Source organism: Phaseolus vulgaris, chromosome 6 (assembly GCF_051622355.1).
Source record: "Phaseolus vulgaris cultivar YP4 chromosome 6, ASM5162235v1, whole genome shotgun sequence".
Classification (NCBI taxonomy): domain Eukaryota; kingdom Viridiplantae; phylum Streptophyta; class Magnoliopsida; order Fabales; family Fabaceae; genus Phaseolus; species Phaseolus vulgaris.
The window spans coordinates 31,441,298-31,462,653 of NC_143503.1; the positions used below are offsets into that span (position 1 = coordinate 31,441,298).

Below are 21,356 nucleotides of genomic sequence, written 5' to 3' on the forward strand. Positions count from 1 at the left end.
TTTTCAAATAATATCACAATTAATAATTGTTTTCTGATTAAGAAACAACTTTTAGTTAATTTTGATACAGGACATAAAGCTCCAATTCATTGTCATAGAATATATATTGGGTAAAATTTGTATAAGTTTTCCATAGCTTTACCATCTAGTTTCGTAATCAAATGTTAATACATGATTTTTTTTAAAAGAATAAACAATCTCTATTAAATATGGATTATAAAGATTTTAAATAAACATTTAATTACGTAATTAGAAAACTTAACGAACATATATAATATAAATAATTTGATATATATCCATTTATTTCTGTCCATTTTTATTATTATTTACCTTCCAACTACCTGTTATTTTGGAACATGAGTCGTCTACAAAGCAGAAAACTCTTGCATACATTTTGTTAATAAATAGGTAAAGTCTACTGCTTCATGTTCATTTAGTATCCGCGCAGAACACGATTTGATTAGAGACATGCATTCAGATAGAATTACTTTGCAATATTAAAAGTTTAATGTGGGCGAGGACAGTTTAAAAAAGGAAAACATTATTGTTTAAAAACAAGAATATAAATTATAAAGTTTATTCAAACCTAAAGAAACACAGTAACACACCATCACAAACTCATTTAACCCTGCCAATAAATATCACTCCTGTGCTCCCGCACCAGCAGCTTAGCTCACTTCAACACACGACTCGTAAAAATTATGATGTCATCCCTTGGCAAGCATGCTGATGTGGGGCCAAGTGTCGTGCTTACACGTAGGTATACCCTCCATACAACTCCATACAACCGAAGACTTAACCATCATATAATATAACAATAATAATATAAAGCTAAAGAAATAAAATAGGAGAAAGCTTTTCAACTTGGCATGCAAAATGGTAGAGCTGATCCCCACAAGTAGGACCATTTAAACTTCTTTTCTTACTCACACAGTCCATGGGTCTAAGCTTCAGCTTTCTCAACAACAGCAACCTCTTCCGCTGGCTCAGCGGGTTTCTCTTCCTTTGTGGTTGCTGCTTCCGTTTCAGTAGTGGTCTCCTCTGCTGTTGCCTCTTCTTTCACTTCGTCAGTTTTCTCTTCTGCTGACTTCTCTTCCTCTGCCTTCGCTTCCTCTGTCTCCTTTGTCTCTCTCTCTTCGCTCACAACTTCAACTGGAACTTCGGTTGTTGTACCATCTGGGGTTTCTTCTGTAGTTGTTTCTGCTGCTGCTTCGGCGCTTTCCTTCTTTGGTTCTTCGGTGGTAGATTCTGGGGCAGGAACCTCATCGGCTGGTTGTTCTGGGGCAGGAACCTCGGCAGCTGGTTGTTCTGGGGCAGGAACCTCAGTGGCTACTTGTTCCGGGGTTGCTTCCAGGGTCTTGGTTACCTCTGTTGCTTCAGTATCTTGCACTGTTGCTGGTACTTGCTGTGCAACCTGTGACATTTCTAATTTTATTTTAACAAAGTCTTGTGCCAAGCTTAACGAAGGTGGATTGGAAACAGGAAAAACCAACAAAGTTGATGGGAGAGACCTCAGTGAAAGATCACATAATCACTACTTTAACGTGTTATAAGATGAATTTTAATCGTTTAATCGACTGGCTTAAAAAGTAAAGTGTCAACTTGGTAATACAAAATAATTATTTGCCTTTTATTTTAACGTACATGTTCAACTTGGTTTCGAGGGTGTTAACTAGCTTCGACAATTAGTTGGGCTAGATGGATTGAGCTTTAAAGAAATTAATGATAGTCTAGTTATGGGCAAGAAAAAAAAGCTTACGTAATAAATTGATCTGTCATGTTGTTTCGATAATACATTCAACTGTGATCTTTATACCAGAAAAAAATAAACGAGGTCCACATGAACTGTTGATCGCAGTCCAATTTCACACATCAATGAATATTTCAAAGATATCAGTCAACTGGAAAATGATTCGTGATTCATATATATCAAAATAAATCAATGATTAAAAAAACAATGAAACATGTTGATTCCTTCAAATCTCGTACAGTTTAAGTGGGCGATCGCAGCTATAATTTATGGATTGCATATTGATGATTATCAAATACCGCAGCAACAAAAAGAAGGATAGATCGGGAAGAACCAAAATGAAATTAACATCAAGTGCTTTATATTAAGACTAGCTATTAATTACCATCGCAAGTGCAACGTGTATATATATATATATAACTTGGTAGATCGCACCTTTGCACGTAATAAAAAACCAAACTGATTCTTTGATCGATATAGAGTGAATAACACAAGAAAAAAGAAAGTGAAGAAACGGTTATTATTTTAGTTTTTATTTTCATCGTGTGCATGTAGGAACCATATAAACTACTGATACACACGTGGAGCAATACAGGAATGTACAAAACAATAGAGGCAATAAACAACGAAACTGTGTCTTTGAATTACCTCAACACTGGCCATTTGGAAAGGAGAGGGGGATTAAAAAAGGCTGAAAGTTGAAGGTTGGAGGGTGTGTAAACGAGCGAGGAAGACAGAGAGAAAGAGTGCTTGTTATTGTGAGTGAGGTGATCAAAGTGAGAGAGGTTTATATAGAGGTGCAGTGTGATGAACAGTAGACGCAACTCCAAAGAGAGAAAGAGCGTGTGATTTTGTGTGCGGTGTGATCACTTGGAAGAATCTTTTTCAAAGAGATGGCTCATATCACTGACACAAAATAAAAGACACTACTAGTATACCCAGTTGTCAATGTCTTTCCTTTTCATTGTTTATCTATTATCTCTGCAAAATAACATAAAAAAAAACTGTAAAAGTATATCACACCTTACGATACAATTATTTGATAGAAATTATAGTTTGACACTAACCAAAAAATTTCACATTAATATTATGAATTGTCTAATAGATGTATTTTACAGTGACTCACCCCTCTTATTTGATACGTGTATAATATATATGGCAATTGAGTGAAACTGTGAGAACATTCTTTTTTATGGTCCATTTTACTAAATATAGTGTAATTCCTAATCGTTATTTTAGAACGAGATTTCTCTTTTAAATTATTTTACAGTAAAAATGTTAAATTGAGTGGACTAAATTTCTGTAAGACAACTCGCAGAATAAAAACGTTATTATTAAAGATTTTAAAACCAAGTAGCATTTTCTGTCATGTATTCATTATTAAAGAATCTAACTAATATCGTTTATATTTTACTCAGATCACAAAATATTTACGGGGTGACTACTGTAAAGACCCCGTTTCACAGGTGGGGTTGTATGTGTTTTGGAGTTGTATTACTTCAACCTATTCTTTTTTACTCTTTTTTTTTTCTATTATTATCATACCAGTTATTTAATTTATATTTTTTCTCTTTGTAGAATAATATAGTAACACCTTAAAATATGTGCTCTACGTCTCTACCCTTGAGAATGGACCCAGCTTTTCCCTGGATCGGAAAGCTAGCCAGCTAGGCACCCAAAATGGAGCAATCATAAATAATGGAAAACAAATGAAGAAAAGATATAATAATTTAGAAAGACAAGAACAACACATGAAAGACCTTTAATTGAAACCGTACCCAATTACTCCACTTCTGTAGATAATTAGCATGGCTATACACCAACAAAATCGGGGCTTGGTTAATGCTGTTTTCTAATTGTAGAGCTAATTAAATGTAGATAAATTAGTGTGTACTTAGCAACTCTGGCATGTACTATTAGGAAGTTTTAAAAAGAAGGGTGTGTTTTTGCTTTCCCTGTTATGGTCAAGGTAAGTTGTTTAACCAAAATTTTAAGGTTAGAGAGTTTTGGTGTGGATGAAGCAAAACTTGAAAAGGACATTTGGAAAAATGGGCAATGAAAAGGCAACAAAGGGAAATAGGGCGGTGGTCGATGTGGGACCCATGATGAATTGGCATCATTAACCTCCAAAATCCAAATGGAAATGGTGGAGCCAGGTGGGAAAAAATAGAAAATAAAAAACAACAACAGAAAGAAGAAGTTAATTGCGTGGACAACTTTTGGTTCCCTGAATCGGCCCATTTCCACTGCTAATAGCCTTGGGAATCCCTCTTTCAAAAAGATTAAAACTTCACATGGTCCCACTTCCTATGCTTTCCACCCCTTTCATCTCCCACGTCACTAACAAATCCCTTCTCTGCATTTGCCTCACCTCATTCCCTCCATCACTTCACAATACAAAATTACCTTCTTTCTAAGACACCATCATGCTGCTCTTCAAATTATATATATATAAAAGAAAACACCATCGTGGATGAATCTTCACAATAATTATGCTCATATATAGTAGCAAGATAATAATATCAATTCCAATTCTGAACGTAAGCTCAAGTATTTCCTTCTCCAATTACCTGTTCCCACCATGTAATAAAGTAATCGCAACTCTCATACATGAAATCATCATTCCGACATTCTACCGTTTTTTTGTAGTATCAAAGAGAAACACTAATGTAATTGCAATCCGAAATAGGTTTTGAAAGTAGCACCACACAAGTCGATGTACCAAAGTAGTGTGTGGAGAAGTGTTTGTGATATTTACCACAAGAAAAAAAGCTAGAAGGAATTGGCTGTAAAGCGACAAATTTTAGGTGAAAAAGTTTAGGGGCGGTGGAGAGTCCCCACTCTAGAATGGACGCCACACATCCTCAACGTAAGTTGTTCCATTTCGTATGATTTGATAGCCTTCCACCAATACAAATCCGCCACGTGGATGCTAACTAGGATTACACCTTTGAATGTGTTCACGTTTTGCTGTCTTGGCTATTATGGGCGTGATTCTCTCACATAGTAACATGCGATGCTCGGTTTTCCAACCAGGTGACTGAATCATTCCAACGTTGATGACGTGGACCAGTAATCGCCCACCTCATGTGGGCCTTCACTCGTGGTCTAGTCCATCGCAGATTCCTTTCCTGCATCATCATGCTCCTATATTCTACTCTTTTTAGGCTTAACTATTCTTCACCTTCCACTTAATTACTCATTGTTTATTAATATTTTATGTTTTCTCTCTATTTACAGAGAATCCGATGATGCATGTATTTGTTTCATGATAATATTTTGATTAGGAATGCGTAATCATGATAACATTACGATGGGAAGTGGAATCAGAAATCGCTGCTGCTGCTGCTGCTGCGGTCAATCGTAGTTTGGTTTGAGACAGCGACTTGTCCATTCCCAGTTCCAAATGCTCTGCCACTTTGTAACCACGGAACAAGAAAGTTGCCCAAATGCACATTCATACACAATCACTCTCTATTCTTTTTTCCTATCAATCAACAAATAAATAAATCTCATCATGCATTCTTAGGATAAAAAAACACTCATCCTTATCATCCTCTCCGGAAACTAAACTTCTCCAGTACTCTTTTAATTCCAAAATATATATTCTAATTTATTCAAATATAAAACAATCATCAATTCTGGGTTGTTTCTTTTTGCCGACAATTTCTAAAATTCAAAGGCAATAATCAATTTCGTAAGGAAACACTTTTATGTTTTTTTTACAAAAATATTTTTTTAGAAGCAAATACGTAGAAGCTAAACCTTACATATTTTAATATTTTTTTTACTGAGAACAAATATTGATTCAACAAACTAATCATATAAACTGCATTATAACCTAGTTTTTTTTTTAAAAAAAAGATTTATTTTTATATAAGCTCTTATTTTATGTAAAAAAAAGCTTTTAAATACAAAATATTTTATTTAATTGAAAATACAATATTTCATATTTGTACTTAATTCTGAAATAAGAAACTAAAGAATGCAAAAAGATATGAACTTCACATAATCAAGAGAACGGGTACATAGAGGAAACCGTTTCATATCTGCTAACATGTAAGGTATCTTATTTCATGTGATGTATGTGTGATAATTGGGTTGAAAGTCAATGTGTTCACCGTAATGATCTCTTATAACATTTTCTAAATTTTAAATTGATGGATTTGAATGAGAAACAAAATAAAATTTGAAAGAGTGTTTGGGTAGCTATTGTGAGCATGATTTTGAACCAAAAAACATGCTTATTTTTACGCAAGGAAAAGTATATAATGTATAAGTTTTTTTTGTATGGACAACTGAAAACATGAGTTTTGATATCAAATAAAATGCTTAATGCTAAGTTTTTATATTCAGACGGTGTTCAAAGGAATGTTTATGTGATTAGGTAGTAGACAACTATATATGAGGGATTAATTGGCATCATCAAAGTTTTTGTTTTTTTTTGCGTAATGATAATATCTCCCAAAGTATAGGGGGATTTACTCTTTTTGCAGGCCAAGAGATAAGTATGCTTGGTGTCATTGGTTGCTAGTTAGACACTTAACCATAACAAGATGAGTAACTTAATCTCTTAAGTTCAAGGTCTAAAGTCTCAGGGGCAACAATCTTGTAAACAAGATATTGAGGAATGGTGGACTTAGAGTTCAACTGTTTTGTAGGACAGAAATATATGACTAAATGTGTTAAATGTTTTTGTATCAATGCTCCCTGTTATAGTATTTCCAGTGTTGCTAACGTATTTGTGTGACAGATAGGAGTCAAACCCATTATTTAGCTAGATGTAATTGGGTGCAGGGAACTACAACTTATTAAACTATGTGATCTTTTGTATTGGAACACATGTGTTTTTTTTTAATTTATTTTATTATTTTGCCGATAAAAAAACATAATCAAAAGAACATTTGAAAAAATAAATATAGAGAACTCAGTATCTTGAACATTTATATAAAGTAGTAGACTAATATATGAAGTGAGTTTTTCACCGGGTACTTGTATCACTTGTCATTTTGTTCAATGAAAGTTCCACATCGATTAGTATGAAAAAATGGGAAACTACTACAAATTGATGAGTTAATTTGAGTACAACTCAATGATTCTTCTTTTGCAAAGTTCTATTTGTCCCACTTGTTAATTTATAGTTAAATACGGTTCTTATTAAGTAGTATTTGTAAAAGTCTCGAATTGAATATTATGAACAAGAAAATGGTAAGAAACTATTACAAAAATAGTTATGGGATTCGAATGGTTTCCCCATAAAATTCAATAGATAATTATGGAACTTTAGTGGTTTCGCCATAACTTAAGTTTTTTCTTTTTTCCTCCTTGTAAAAATTACATGTTGAGTTATAGTTTTGGTGTCAAATGTTCTACATTAAACCGACACACGTACATAAAAACAAGTTTTCTTCATCTTTGTAACTCTATACATTCATCAAAGTTTGTACAACATTCCTTATCTTAAGTTCTTTTCTTGATTTTGACTATATTGGCAAGACATATCCCTTACGGACGAAAAAAAAAAAACATTATCTTTGTTATAGATATTGTTGTTCATCTTATTTCTCTAACTCTTCTACATTTATTAAATGTTCTTATTGATTAGTATAAGTGAGTTAATATTTTTTAACATAATTTTATATTTGTATTTACCAGTTAAGCTTATGAGTCATCTTCTTTTTCTTTGTATTCTCTTAAAAATATTTCAATATCCTTATTGCTTCCACTTTTAGTGTTGTAGAATTATCAATATTCTATATCTCGTTTTACATACCTACAAATTTACATTAAGTCATTCTTTACAAACTAAAATTAATGATTATTTATTAATATCATTTTACATAATTCTCTTTTGTCGAACATTCACTTGTTCTACTTGTCTATTTTAGATGAATATACGAAGGTCTTACATTGAAATAATGAAAATAAAATTATTTTTAAGTGGATATTTACAAAGGTTTCACCAATAATAATGAAAATACAATTTTTCTTAAGTGGATATTTACAAAGGTTTCACCAATAATAATGAAAATACAATTTTTCTTAAGTGGATATTTACAAAGTCTCACATCGAATAATATAAAGAAGAGAATGTGGAAAACTATTATAAAGAAAAAAAATATTAATTTCCCTCATATCTTAATATTTACATTATCTAACTATGAAAAAAAAATAAAAAATTCAGACAAGTTGTGGTTGCGGATGAATTTATTTAATATGAATAATTTAAGATATATGAAAAACTTATGATATATTTTTTAAAAAATAGCATCAATGATCATCATGTAAAAATAATATTGTCTATGTTCTTTGTATAAAATAAGAATACATCAAAATAAATATTGTGGATGAGTGAGTGGGAGGATCTCTTGTTTAGACCTTTCCTCTCACATAAGTAAAAATTATAAGGGATGTCCCGTAAATGATATTGATCATTTCATAAATATAACTATTATAATGTAGTTATATATATACAATATATAAAATTAAATATCAATTAAATTTTAATAATTTTAAAAATATTTATTATATTATTAATAACAACATATAATTATATATAATAAAATAAAATTATAATATCAACAAAATATATATAGTTATATAAAATAACAAATGTATATAATAATAAATATTATTTTCATAAATGTTAATATATTTAATAAATTTATTTGAATTTAATAGAAAATTATTTTATATTACAAAATAAGAGTAATTATGAATATTATATATTAGAAAAAAATAATTAATTCAAACCTAAAAAAAAGTTATACCATAATCTATTATTAAAATATTTTCTAATAACAAGGATAAATTTTTAAACTTACATTTTACACTTTTAAAATAATTTATAAATTCTCTCATAACATCACTCACAAATTTATGTAAATCATCCTCACAAATTCACTCTATCATCCATCAATCCAAACAACGTTACACATCTTCTCTAATTCACTATCTCTCCTCTCATTTCACAAATTAATTTAGATATTAATAACTTTTTAATTTTTAAAATAATATTTAATTTAGTTAAGTATGTATCAGAAAAAGATATACTTGAATTCCTTACAGCTAACAAAAATAATATGATATTATAAAAAGTACGTAGAAACCTAAAGTAAGATGTTATTAATGTATAATTATTTAAATATTAAATAAATAAAAATTAGTATATGATTAAAAAAATTTATTGCTAATATTTTAAAATTTAGTGCCTTTGAACAGTAAAAAGTAGCAACGGTGTTTCCTTTGCACTCCAATGCCCAAAATCTTTGGTTATCTCAAATGAAACTTAATATTAGATATTTTTCAAATTTCTAAGATAATATGTAGCTTTTTTTTTATTTTATCTAACTGTCAATTTTTTTCTCCAACATAACAACTTTAAAAAGTTACTTAAATGCACCCCCACAATCAAACGCACTCTTTTATAGTTTATTATCCATCCTAATTTTAATTTAATACAATTTCATGTTATGTATAATAGTAGTAACAGTAATAGTAATGTTTAATTACATAACATTTTAATTCAAAAATTTATAATATAAAAAAGACTGAAAAAATTAAATAAAAATACTCTATTTTTAATTCAATAATTTTTGTTATACATGAGAAATTAATCTAAAACAGTGAAAGCTATTTTAAATTAATAATATTTGTAAAATTTGAAGTAATATATATATATATATATATATATATATATATATATATATATATAATGCAGTAAAAGAACAATTATTGTATGTAGTAACGGCGATCTCTTGTTTACACTATAAAAAAAAAGTTTCATTCCAGTGAAAAAAAAACAACACATTATACTTGACTTGCTTATTATTCGAAAACGAATAAGTTTAAGATGGTGAATCTAAATTTATTGGATTTGACCGATTAGATTTTAAGGATTGTCGACTTCAAATAATAAAAGTGGTGTGGATATTTATTTGAAAAAAATCAATAAAAATATAATTATATAATAACATTTAAATAGTGAGTAAATGAAAATATTAAATGAACTAAAAATACTCTTTCATTAATATAATATATGAGTAATTGATATAATTATAAATAATTAAATATAATTAAAATATTAATTTATTAATTATGAAGTAAGTGTATCTAATGTAAAAAGTTTGAAAGAATAAGTGTATTTTTAATTTAATATGTTATTTCTTTTTTTTTTATCCTCCTATATACTAAAATCTTCTTTCTATCTATATTTCACCTTATTATTAATATAATTTTATAATAAATATTGTTTCCTATTAAAGATCGATAATCTAAAATTTTCTTATGTTGTCTTTAATCTCAGGCATCAACAGATGACTGTTTACAATAGAGTCAGATTATTATTATGTTTCAAATACTTTGCATTCCATTGTTCCTCTTAAATAAACTTTATCTTTGTGTCATTAACAAAACAACGTTTAAAGAAAATAAATTTATTTCTTGATCATGTGATACTTTTGGAGTATGGTTGGTTGGTTTTTGTCAGCGGGGATTGATCAAGTATTGTTTTAACATTTTAATTGATGAAACAAATTGTTAAATGTTAATAATAGAATACCGTGAAATTGAAGTTTGAAAGTCAAGTCTAGGATTCATTGTAGAAGTTGCTTTTGGGAGACACGATTCATTTTGGAAAACGACCACTTGGCCACCATCGTCTTCACTCTGATGTTTCTTTTTGGAACGTTCTTTTATTATTTATCGATAATGTCTTTGCTTCATCGTTTTGTGTCCCAAATTAGCAACATAGCAGGTCCCTTGTGAAAGTTGGGACAGGGATAGTGTGATGTTCTAATAACTTTTAACTGTCGTGAATGATTGTAATGGTTTTTCTATATGGATTTCTAATAGATTGGACTTACATGCAATGATTCAGTGACTCTAACACCCCAACCCTGAACCAGTTAAAGTTGGTTGAATCCTCAACAATCTGGATCACACGTTCCCTTCCAACCTACTATTACGTTTTTTTTCATTTGCCACATTGCACTGCCAGCTGCTACCCCGTATTATTGAAATATATACAAACAATAAGAAAAAAACAGACAAAAAAATGGGTTAGTTTATTAGTAATAGTGAAAATACGTTTGGGGAAGAAAGAAATATATATCATAAATCTTCTAAATTTTTTTTTAAGTGATCAATAAAAACGGATGGATACATCATGGTTTTGAGACAACCTAATTATATTAATATGATGAATATATGAAACACCAGGATTAAGGTTCAGAATTTGTATTGATGGCCAATTAAGCTTGAACATGGTGAGCAATATCTTTGAGTAGGGTGATGCTAAAGTTCCAACAGCAACACTTTGAGTATATAATGTTGTTGTCCTTTGTACTGTACATTGCATGAAGTACTCAACACGAACTTACCCCAATACTGCTTCAGCATGCTGCTCAAAATTGGGTAACATTCAACATAGATCAATGATTACCAGTGAAAATTTATTAATGTTTCCTTAAACAGTGTGATTTTGACATTTAATAGCAAGTACCTATATTTTGTGTGAAACAACTTCTTAAAGTCCTGCAACCTAAAAAAAAGTCCTAATCTACTTGTACAAAAAATTATTTTATTTCTAGAACAGATCATAGATCAGTCTCAGCCTAAATGAAAACACCCATAATGACAGGAGTAGCTGGATTATATACCCATTTGTTTTGTGCTGCCACATATTCGAGTAAATTGTTAACCCTGTTGTTAAAAGGTTCTCTGCAGATTTGCAAAGCACCATGTTACTAACACGTTTTAGGCCACCAAAGCGCAAAGAAGACTCCATAAAAAGAAGAATAATGAGTCAAAGCTGGCCAGTTTTGATATGAAGGCCAACAAAGCTTATGTTCTCGCCAAAGTTCCGAAATATTTCCTTTCACAATATATGTGACACCTGCTAGGCGATACTTGAATTGAAGAATGTAACTAAATTATGGTTCTGATTGGTATTGTTGACCTCGCATATTGTTCTTTACGTCAGTTTCCTACAAAAACATATACAACAGTCTTTCTCAACTTTGACCATGCTACTAGCATATATTAGTATGTGAATTGAAAACTCAATTGATAGCTTGTTGAATTATAAGACTAAATACAGAGTTACATTCCAGAGATTAAGAGTGCAGAGAAATTGGTACAATACTCCTGGAAAACTGCTTCACATAAAAGTGATAACTACTTGATTGATTTAAGCCACTGTATTGGACACAAAAACCAATCAATATAGAAAAACTAACAACCACCAATTTGTTTTTCTAAACCATATGAAAGAATTATTCCTCTTCTATCCTTCTATCTTTAAATACTTTATTTCTATGGTATTATATGTTTCAAATAATTATTTTTTACGAGTAAAGAAAAAAAAATATAATTCATAATGTTCCAATCCTTATACATAAAATTATCAAGTGAACCTCTTGAATACCATCAGACTTTACAAAACAGTAAACTAATCATAAAAGATACATAAAAGAAAAGGCCAAATCAAAATAATTCAGCAACCCTCATAAAATCTTATAAAAATCCTTATATCCAATCTTCAGTCAAAAATACAAAACACAGTACACACAAAAACAAATTTTGAATAATTGTTATTACTACTCCTTTTTAAACTAGATTTTGCTTATGATTCATATAAAGAAGCTAAAATTGCTCAAAATAACTACACATGTTATTATGTTGTAGAAATTGGATTTCCACCCAACTACAACATGTGTTTGAGACTAAAAAAGTTACCTAGCATATCAAAAATAAATGTTGAGTCTATTCTTCAATATGTTGGCATAACGAGTATAATGTACTACTAATGTCAACCTCTCCCCTACCTAAATTAAGTCTAATAAGTATTTTATTAAGTAACACCCTTCATGTAAGGATTTGAGAACTGGAAAGAACCTTCACATTCTATAATTTTGTTAATGTTTTCAATAATAATACGATTATATAATAGAGTATATGTTGTTGACCTGATAGAGAAAATGTCATCTTCTAGTCTAACCATCTTTATTTGTAAGGATTTTTTGTGTATACATGTTATTAATTCACTCAAGTAATCACACCAAATGTAGAATTATGCAGAAATTTTAAGTTAAATCCTTATAAAAAGCAAAAAGATAAAAACAAACATCCTAGAAATATACTTATTCAAAATCCCTGTGTAACTCAGTAGTTGGTGAAGAAAAGGTTAAACTACACACGAGATATATAAATAAAAAACCTTCAAATAAGTTACATACTTTAAAAAAAAAAAAACCAAAAACACGGAAAGCGGAAAGTTTAATAAAGAATCAAATTATGTTATAAAGCATGAAAGATTTTTTATATATAAATCCTTTAAAAGAGAATAAACTAATAATGTTGGAGCTTTGTACCTTTTGAAATAGTGACATTATAACACATACTTGCAAACATATTGATATTAGGAACACAGTAAACAACTCTATGTTCATGATTGTTATATTTTGTCTTGCAAGAGTTTAATCTCATAATCTCTATCTAATATTAACGGTCTATCAACGGTCTATTTATTTATGTTTTTTCAAAACGTAATTTTTTTATTCAGAGTATTAAAAAAAATTATAGCAAGTATTATAGTTTTTGAAAAAAAAAACCCAAAAACATTGTTTTAACATATTTCTTAAATTTAAAAGTAATTTATAATATCAAACTACATTATGTAATAATGACCTAAGTAAAGAGCAGTGAAGCATTTTAAGAAAGCTTTATAAATAGCTAAACAATACATAGATTTTGCTAAATTACACACATCTTTTTTGGAACACTCCTTTAATTAAAAAGAGAATGATAGTGCGTTTTTATATTATAAAACCCTAGCCATCCCTTTACACTCGGGTTGGGCTTCAATTACGTGAATAGCTGTGGGCTTCGATTACGAGAATAACTGTGGGCTTCGATTACGTGAATAACTGTGGGCTTCAACTCCCTCTCTAGATCCTGAACAACCTAAACTGTGAAACAGATTCCTAATTAGCAAAAACTTACCCATGTAAATCGTGTTATTTAAACACTAAACACTGAACCCAAATTGATTTAGTGACTATCCCTATAAACTGCAACTACATACGCTTTGGTAGGCCTGCACGTTGTTCCGGTTGGGTTGGATTTGGATCTTACTTAACCAATTCAATACAACTTCAATTTTACATTTTAATTTTAATATTTAATTATTTAACTTATCATCTTAGTTGGTTGGATATTACTTGGGTTCGACATCCGTACGTAAATATGGTGACAAGGGGTAGGATTTAAAAATTTATGTTGGGTGCATATATGTGACAAGGACAAAATTGGATTTAAAAATTTATGTTGGATGTATATAAAAATGATATGGTGCAGGGAGAAATTGCCAACATGTAATATACGTGAATTTAGGTAAACCAGTCTAAGCTTCGACCTGTAATACGTTGAGCCCAAAATAGTACTTTAAATATTTATTGAAGTTTCAGCTTGAATTTTTATTTTTTACACCAAAGAAAAAGGTCTTGAGAAGGCCTTAGCAATAATTTTGAGTGTTGTATCACCCATGTTGCACGCATAGGAAATAATTTTTGTGTATTTACTCAAGTCACCTTTTGTACAGTATGAATGAATATATCTCCTTAATATACAATTGAAATTGTGGAAATTAGTAGAGGACTTTGTGTGGAGATACCTAGCTTTGAGGTTGAAGCATGGATCAATTACTTGACCCCTCTTCTTATCATCAAATGTTCTTAAACCTTGCCTTTGCTTTCAAGCATTTTTTCAATACATGCAATATATTTTCTCTCTCTCTTTCTTCAAGTGAGGAGATGCGGAGTGCTTTATTTTCTTATTTCCCCATGTTGAAAACTTGAGATTGTTCCATCTTCTATGGCATCCTTCTCTATCACTGGCCCCATAAAATACAAAACATTTACCTCGTTTTCCCAACTGTCCTTTTCTACTACCGATAATGTTTCCATTCCTAGAAAGCTAAATAGAAAAGTTGGTGCACATGCCAATTTTCATCCTTCATTTCTTAACCAATCCTCATGGCTCTCATGGCATGGGAGCTTGTATTCTGAGAAGCAGAGAGGCTTGTCCCTGATTGCCTTTGATGCTGAGAGCTCAGAATCAGAAGGGGAAGATAATCAGACCCTGGAAACAGTAATGAAATTCTACTCTGCCTTCAAGAACAAAAGAACACACGAATTATCTGCAGATGAACGCCAACGTGTGACCAATTTCCTCTCATTCTTCGAAGCCTTCCAAGGAAGAACGGTATCTTTTCCTCCCTGTTTAGGTGGGCTTAAATTCCAATTTTAGGTGGGACAAAATAAGTGTTTTGATAAGTATCAATTATTTTCTTCTCATTTTCATGTGTTAGTATACAAAATGAAACAAAAATTAGTCCCATAAATGTACAAAAGTTAACAAACTGATTAGTATACACGTTGACTTATGATCCAATGAGTGTAAAATTTTCAAGTAGTGAGTAAGTATATGAGGTTCATGCATTAAAATGTTCAGTATAAAATAACGCTTAACCATGTTAAATATGTAATTCGTATTGTATTGTGGTGACCCTTTTTGTGTTGCAGCAAGTGTTGGAATTTTTTTCTTATCTCACAACTGTATTTGGAAACAACATTCAAATTATATTGAAACCGACTGCACATGACGGCATAAATGTTGGTCTCCAGTGGAGATTTGGTAAGCATACTTGATCTCTGCTCTCCATGAATCACTTGTGTAAGAAAACTGTTCTTAAAAATTCTAAATTGCAGAATGGGACAAGATACAGCTTCCCCTTTGGAAGGGTTTCAACTTACACATAAGCCACACTTACCACGGCAAGGCAGTAATAAGGTTTGTTTAATCTTGGATCATGAACTCAGATAGGGAAAAACAAGATACTGAATTTGCTAATTACAAACTTTTACAGTTGATGACATCATTTATGTCTAATTCAGGAATATTGAGATGTTTATGAAACCACTGAGCCACTTTAAACCTTTCGGATTGGTAAGGAACACAAGTTTTTTCACTGCATATTATTGGTTTATTTATCTGTCTAAAAATTATTGCAAATAGCCTTATACCCAGTTGGTTTCCCTTATGCAGAAAACTAAAGTAGGTATTGGAGAATTCATGGAAAAGATAGGGTCATTTATGGTGTCAGGATCAAGGAATAAGGCTAAACGAATTTTATCCCTGCTGCTGGCTGTGATGTCCCTAGCTGCTTTCTTATTCTTCATGAAACTAGCTTCATAGAAAACCGTGTCTTAAACCATGTCAGGGTCAATTTTAGTGACAAAAAGCAACAGTTCGGCTTTAACAAGGAAACCTTCTACACAAGATTTGGATCTCTTATATTCCTTCTTTCATGTTACATGATTACAAAGGCAAACAATTATTTGCATAAAGCTCATTAAAAACAGTATCCGGTGACATATTTGTTGTTACTAAAACAGCAGTATGCATCAAACGAAGTGGCATATAAATTTGTTGCATATCGATTTAAAAAAAATAAAAAAATTGAATGTTCTATTATAATTCGTATATAATATTTTTTATTAATTTTATTGATATTTTATATATTTTTCTTAAAATTTAGTAAGACAACCTACCTAATTTACCTACATGTAGTTAGTTAAATTGAATTAAGATTTTTATCGCATGTAATAATGTGAATTAAACTACTCTATCTTACTTTTAACCCTCATTGTAACTAAAAATTCAATGAACTACACTAAAAATTCTACATCCCAAATGGTTTACATATTTAAATACCTATAAGTTGTGTTGATTGTAGATTGGAGATGTGATCTACCAACCCAAAGTTAAATATCCTACCCTAATCAAATAATAATTAAATATTACATAAAATGATATTAAAAAATGTCACACCTCGATAATACTAAAAATTAAAAAAAAAATACTTAACAAGCTTTTAGCATTGGTATTTTTTTAAAGAAAAATCAAAGATAATATAATTTAAATTTGAGGTTCTAAAATAAAGATGAAACGCCATAAAAGCCAAAGTGTGAGTCTACATAGAATCTTGATGGAGTCAAAGTAAAAAAGGTGAGAGAGACAAAGTTTAATATGGGTTTAAAATTTAAATTCCAAACCTTATAATTTATCAAACGAGTTTAGTGCGAACCTTTCAATTTATAAGGACTTTAGCTCATCCCCATTCATTGACCCATTTTTGAGAATTCTAAATTACTCATCATTTTCACATATACCGTATGTGCATCGTAATTAGCGTTTTGTTCATTTATTTTTATTTGCTGGACCTGTAAATTGAGGTCTACGTTACATTTTTGTACACGTTAAAGACAAAGAGAAGGTTTCCTTGAATCATGGTCTTCGTGGAAGCAAGTGCTACTCCCAACCCTTTCACTCTCTTTCATACCATATTTTGTCGTTGAAAGTTCCTCGCTTTCGGATCACCACATGACCGTTTCCTTCTCTGTTATTTTCCCAAATAAAAAATTAACAAAAAAACGCTCTCTTTCTCTCTCATTTACCTTCTTGGCGTCTTTTCTTGCTACCAGAGCGTTTTTACCTTTGTTGGGATTCTTTGACCCGCTTCTTTCTTTCCTTCGAGACTCTTTTTCTCTTTCGTTTTCTCAGCCCAAGGTAGCCTTTTTTTTCATTCTCGTTGTGTAGAAGATTCCACCAAGTGGGTGTTTTCGGCCATTCTCTTTGCCTGTGTGTGTGGTGGTGGTCTTTTTCTCGGAGTTGATGGGTTGTTGATGTCACTGGCCATTGTGAAAGACATGGGTTTTGATGACAAAGTGAAAGACAATGAGGGTGCAGGGGATGATGATGTCTCTCGGGTGGACGCAGGAAAAACCGGTGCTGATCATGAAGAAAGTGCGGATGAAGGGGGAGGGACCCTCAGCAGATACAGGAGTGAGAGTTCCATTGCTGCTACCGAAGATGAGGAGGAGGATGAGGAGAGGAAGATTGAATTGGGTCCTCAGTGCACTTTGAAGGAACAACTCGAGAAGGATAAGGTTGCCTTTGCTTTCTTTCTCTTTTTTTTATTTATTTGCCCTTCGGAAAAATCTCTGAATTTCTCAACAACTCTCATTTGTGTGTGTTCTGGTTTCCGTTTGAGATGGTATAGGATGATGAGAGCTTGAGGAGGTGGAAGGAGCAGCTTCTTGGAAGTGTGGACATAAATTCTGTCGGAGGTAATTGCGTGCAGAATTGGCTTCCATTTATTCAATTTTTGTCTGTTCATGATTCTTATCGTACACATGTTGAAAATCATAGTCGTAAAACCCAAGAAATGTGTCATTCTTCCCAATTTGAGAGAAGAAAAAACAATAAAAAAAATCCGTGTCCTCTTTGGAGACTTGGATATCTCATTTCTTCATTTCAGTTGTTAACGTTGAAACTGTTGATGTTTTTAGCACATTATAGTTGTTTGGTAAAACATGTGTTAATATCTTGATATTGTTGTGTTATTTTAGTGGTTTATATACTTGTAAGTGATAAAATTTGAATTGGGAATATACAAAACATGATTTCATTTTGTGAAATCCAACTAACAATTGAGTCAGTATATGATTCAATTCTTCCCTGTCCTGTTACTTGCACTCGTGAAATCATTTCCCGGTGGACCTTTTCATGGCCTAACTTGTTATATGTACCGTGAATAATTCAGAAAGTCTGGAGCCAAGTGTGAAGATCCTTAGCCTTGCAATTAAGGCTGCTGATAGACCTGACATTGTTCTTGCAATACCAGAAGGAGGAAATCCCAAGGGTTTGTGGTTTACTTTGAAAGAGGGTAGTCGTTACAGCCTGATGTTCACTTTCCAGGTCGAGAATAACATCGTTTCAGGTCTCAAATACACCAACACTGTGTGGAAAACTGGTATGAAAGGTAAGTGCTAAGTAAAACTGACTCCCAATCAAATTTTGTCCATAAGCTCATCTCATTGGTAAGCCTTGTACAGTTGACAGCACTAAAGAAATGATTGGAACCTTCAGTCCCCAAGCAGAGCCTTACACACATGAGATGCCCGAAGAGACAACACCATCTGGGATGTTTGCTAGAGGAGCATATTCAGCAAGAAGTAAGGTAATGTTAACATATCATGATGTGCTTCCTTAACATTTCTGACACCCTTTTGACATATTTTCTGCTGTTAACTGAAATTTATTGAAATCACAAATTTTTATGGGTATTATTTCTTAATTAACAAGTCTCTGACTTGTTTTTATAGTGGTGGATGAATTTTAAGTGTCTTAAATGAGTATGATTAACACTCCTCGTAGGCTAAGGTAAAAACACCGATAGCTTTTGTGCATTTACTATCCCCATGCATTTTTAAAGCAACTTTATCAATGAATGGTCTGCTACTTTCACAAGTTTGGCTAGAAGTTACTGCGTTACTGTATATGGGTTAAAAAGAAGAGTTAAGTCTAAGCTATACTCTTTCTCCTTCCTTATTGCTATTATGACATTATTTTGGACATCAAGTGTGGATCAATAAATGCTTAGTTTGGATATATCAGCCTACCAATAAATGTTCTAATAAATTTGATGCCAGACTTCATGTGCTTACCTTCAACCACTCACTTAAATGTCAAATAGAAACTTGTGTTGTGATGAAGTCTAATGTAAAGTAATTGACTTCCTACTTTGTTTATCGTTTTTTCAGTTTGTTGATGATGACAACAAGTGCTACTTAGAGATTAACTACACTTTTGATATCCGAAAGGAATGGCAGTAGGAGTAAGGACTTGTCCTTGAGTGACATGTTCAATCCTAAATCATTGTTATTTGTGCTGAAATCTCTTTCAGTGTTTACCTGCTTATTATTCATTGTTTAATTATTTCTAATCCTGCCCGAGGCTGGTAATTTGAACAATGATGAGAGGATTTGGGAGATGAAATTGGTATTCATTTTGATAGATAGGTTTGTCAATAAAAATATGCTCCTTGTTTCTTCCCAGGGTACCAATGTAAGTAATAAATACATACATATGGTTTTGGATTCTAATTTTATCTCCACATCTTATGATATGATTCTTTAACAAGAATAAATCACTAGCTATTTTATGTTATATCAAAAATTATTAAGCATTTTTCAAATAAATCAATTTTTTTATCATTTTTTCTTTTGTGTGGAGAAAAGATAAAATTGTAAGGCAGGCCATCTTTTCGTCTTTTTTGGCAATTTCTTCCTGCACTCCTACATTTTTCAAAAATACTGACTCTTTACAGTTTTAGGTATTTCGGAATAGTGATTCCTTAAGTAAATGGCATTTCCGGAATTAAAAATTTGGAAGACAAAAAAAACATTTCAAAACACCTTGTTTTTAACACATTTTTTTTTGGGTTTAGAGAAATGTTCCGGAAATATTTAAAAAAAATAATCTGAAAGTTATTTTTTAAAGGGGCAAAATAGTCTTCTTTGAAAATGATGGGTGCAGGAAGAAGTAGCCGTCTTCTTTTTTTTCGTTTCTTTGGCAGTGTATCGTTTTTGTTTTTATTTATCAACCGAATTATTTTTTACAATAAAGACATCGCGTTTGAGAGACGATTATTTTATAAAGAAAATCGTGTTACAATAAATAACTTTTTATATTTTTTTTGCAAATAAAAATGTTATATATAATTATTAAACCTTTTTTTATTGTTTTTTAATTCTTTCCATGTGGCTCACAACTTCCTTTTCCTTCTAACCATTTCCCATTTGATCCCTCTTCAAGACATTTGGGCATTTTTCTCACTCCATCATTTTATCCTCGTGAAAATATTTTAGCTATTGTCTTGTTTGATATGCTTAAATTTTGGTCGTGTTTAGCTTAACTTTATGGATCAAAACTTGTGTTTGGAAAAATTCAGAAATCTAGAATAATTGCTGAGTTATTTTGCGGACATGGATTATTAAAGCGTCCAAATTAGTTTTCCAGAAGGATCCACCAACTTGAAAGTCATAGATTATCAATATGTCAGTGTGTATTATTATTATTATTAGACGTGATTTGACAGTAAAATGTACATTTACTTACTCAACAGTTAATTAGTTAGAGGATATGAAGACATTACTTAATTAAAACACACGACATTTTCCGTCCATCACTTAATTTGGACATACATCTGATATTTATATCACTTCTTTTATGTATAACAAAAAAAAAAAATATGACTTAATGTAATAAGAAAAATGATAGTTTGACAAATTCTAATTGATAAGTTTAAAAATAAATATATATATATATATATAATAAAGTATAAATTTATAATTAATAATATAAAAATATATTAAAATAATAATATTAAAAATTGTAATGTGATGATATAAAAAATTAAAATTTTCAAAATATCATTATATATGTAATAATCTGCCTATCGTTATGTAGGAGAAATAGTTTCATCCGTAAAAATAAACACATCAACACGCTGCTCAATAAATGTGAAAGAAAACAATAAAAAAGTCAAAGAGCATGACGTGAAACGAACCTAATTAAATTTTATATCATTGTTATTAACATATATTTAAATATAATTTCTCTTATAATTCGCAATCAATTTTTTATCGTGTTATTTAGTATAATCTTAAATATGATTTTAGTCTCTATAAAATTAATAAAT

The 21,356-nt window shown here is 30.9% G+C and overlaps 3 protein-coding genes across 4 annotated transcripts; 2 read left to right on the plus strand and 1 right to left on the minus strand.

Annotated features, from left to right (window-relative positions):
• Positions 1–547: 547 nt before the first annotated feature.
• LOC137832167 (Vacuolar calcium-binding protein-like protein) lies at positions 548–2,510 on the minus strand. Its single transcript, XM_068640195.2, has 2 exons — positions 2,399–2,510; positions 548–1,414 (listed from the first exon to the last, which is right to left on the minus strand). Exons 1-2 carry the CDS (start codon positions 2,411–2,413, stop codon positions 944–946), a joined length of 486 nt encoding a protein of 161 aa, XP_068496296.1. The 5' UTR covers positions 2,414–2,510; the 3' UTR covers positions 548–943.
• Positions 2,511–14,478: 11,968 nt separating this feature from the next.
• On the plus strand, positions 14,479–16,283 carry LOC137832169 (uncharacterized). 2 transcript variants are annotated; one of them, XM_090303781.1, is made up of 6 exons: positions 14,479–14,571; positions 14,609–15,013; positions 15,334–15,445; positions 15,520–15,601; positions 15,706–15,757; positions 15,857–16,153. In XM_090303781.1, exons 1-6 carry the CDS (start codon positions 14,479–14,481, stop codon positions 16,004–16,006), a joined length of 894 nt encoding a protein of 297 aa, XP_090159907.1. In that variant the 3' UTR covers positions 16,007–16,153. The 2 variants fall into 2 exon arrangements, with proteins under 2 accessions (XP_090159907.1, XP_068496299.1); XM_068640198.2 differs by having other exon boundaries at positions 14,517–15,013; positions 15,857–16,283.
• Positions 16,284–17,050: 767 nt separating this feature from the next.
• Positions 17,051–19,758, plus strand: LOC137832170 (Immunoglobulin E-set superfamily protein). The gene is made up of 5 exons (XM_068640199.2): positions 17,051–17,760; positions 17,874–17,940; positions 18,417–18,635; positions 18,709–18,833; positions 19,417–19,758. Exons 1-5 carry the CDS (start codon positions 17,497–17,499, stop codon positions 19,486–19,488), a joined length of 747 nt encoding a protein of 248 aa, XP_068496300.2. The 5' UTR covers positions 17,051–17,496; the 3' UTR covers positions 19,489–19,758.
• The last annotated feature ends 1,598 nt before the right edge of the window (positions 19,759–21,356 follow it).

What these genes read in the sequence shown, in the direction of transcription:
- LOC137832169 (XM_090303781.1), top strand. Translation starts at nt 14,479, where the DNA reads ATGTTCTTAAACCTTGCCTTTGCTTTCAAGCATTTTTTCAATACATGC. An exon ending in CACGGCAAGGCAGTAATAAG is followed by an intron (nt 15,602 to 15,705) that starts GTTTGTTTAATC and finishes TGTCTAATTCAG; the next exon opens with GAATATTGAGATGTTTATGA. An exon ending in ACTTTAAACCTTTCGGATTG is followed by an intron (nt 15,758 to 15,856) that starts GTAAGGAACACA and finishes TCCCTTATGCAG; the next exon opens with AAAACTAAAGTAGGTATTGG.
- LOC137832170 (XM_068640199.2), top strand. Translation starts at nt 17,497, where the DNA reads ATGTCACTGGCCATTGTGAAAGACATGGGTTTTGATGACAAAGTGAAA. An exon ending in AACAACTCGAGAAGGATAAG is followed by an intron (nt 17,761 to 17,873) that starts GTTGCCTTTGCT and finishes GAGATGGTATAG; the next exon opens with GATGATGAGAGCTTGAGGAG. An exon ending in CATATTCAGCAAGAAGTAAG is followed by an intron (nt 18,834 to 19,416) that starts GTAATGTTAACA and finishes TCGTTTTTTCAG; the next exon opens with TTTGTTGATGATGACAACAA.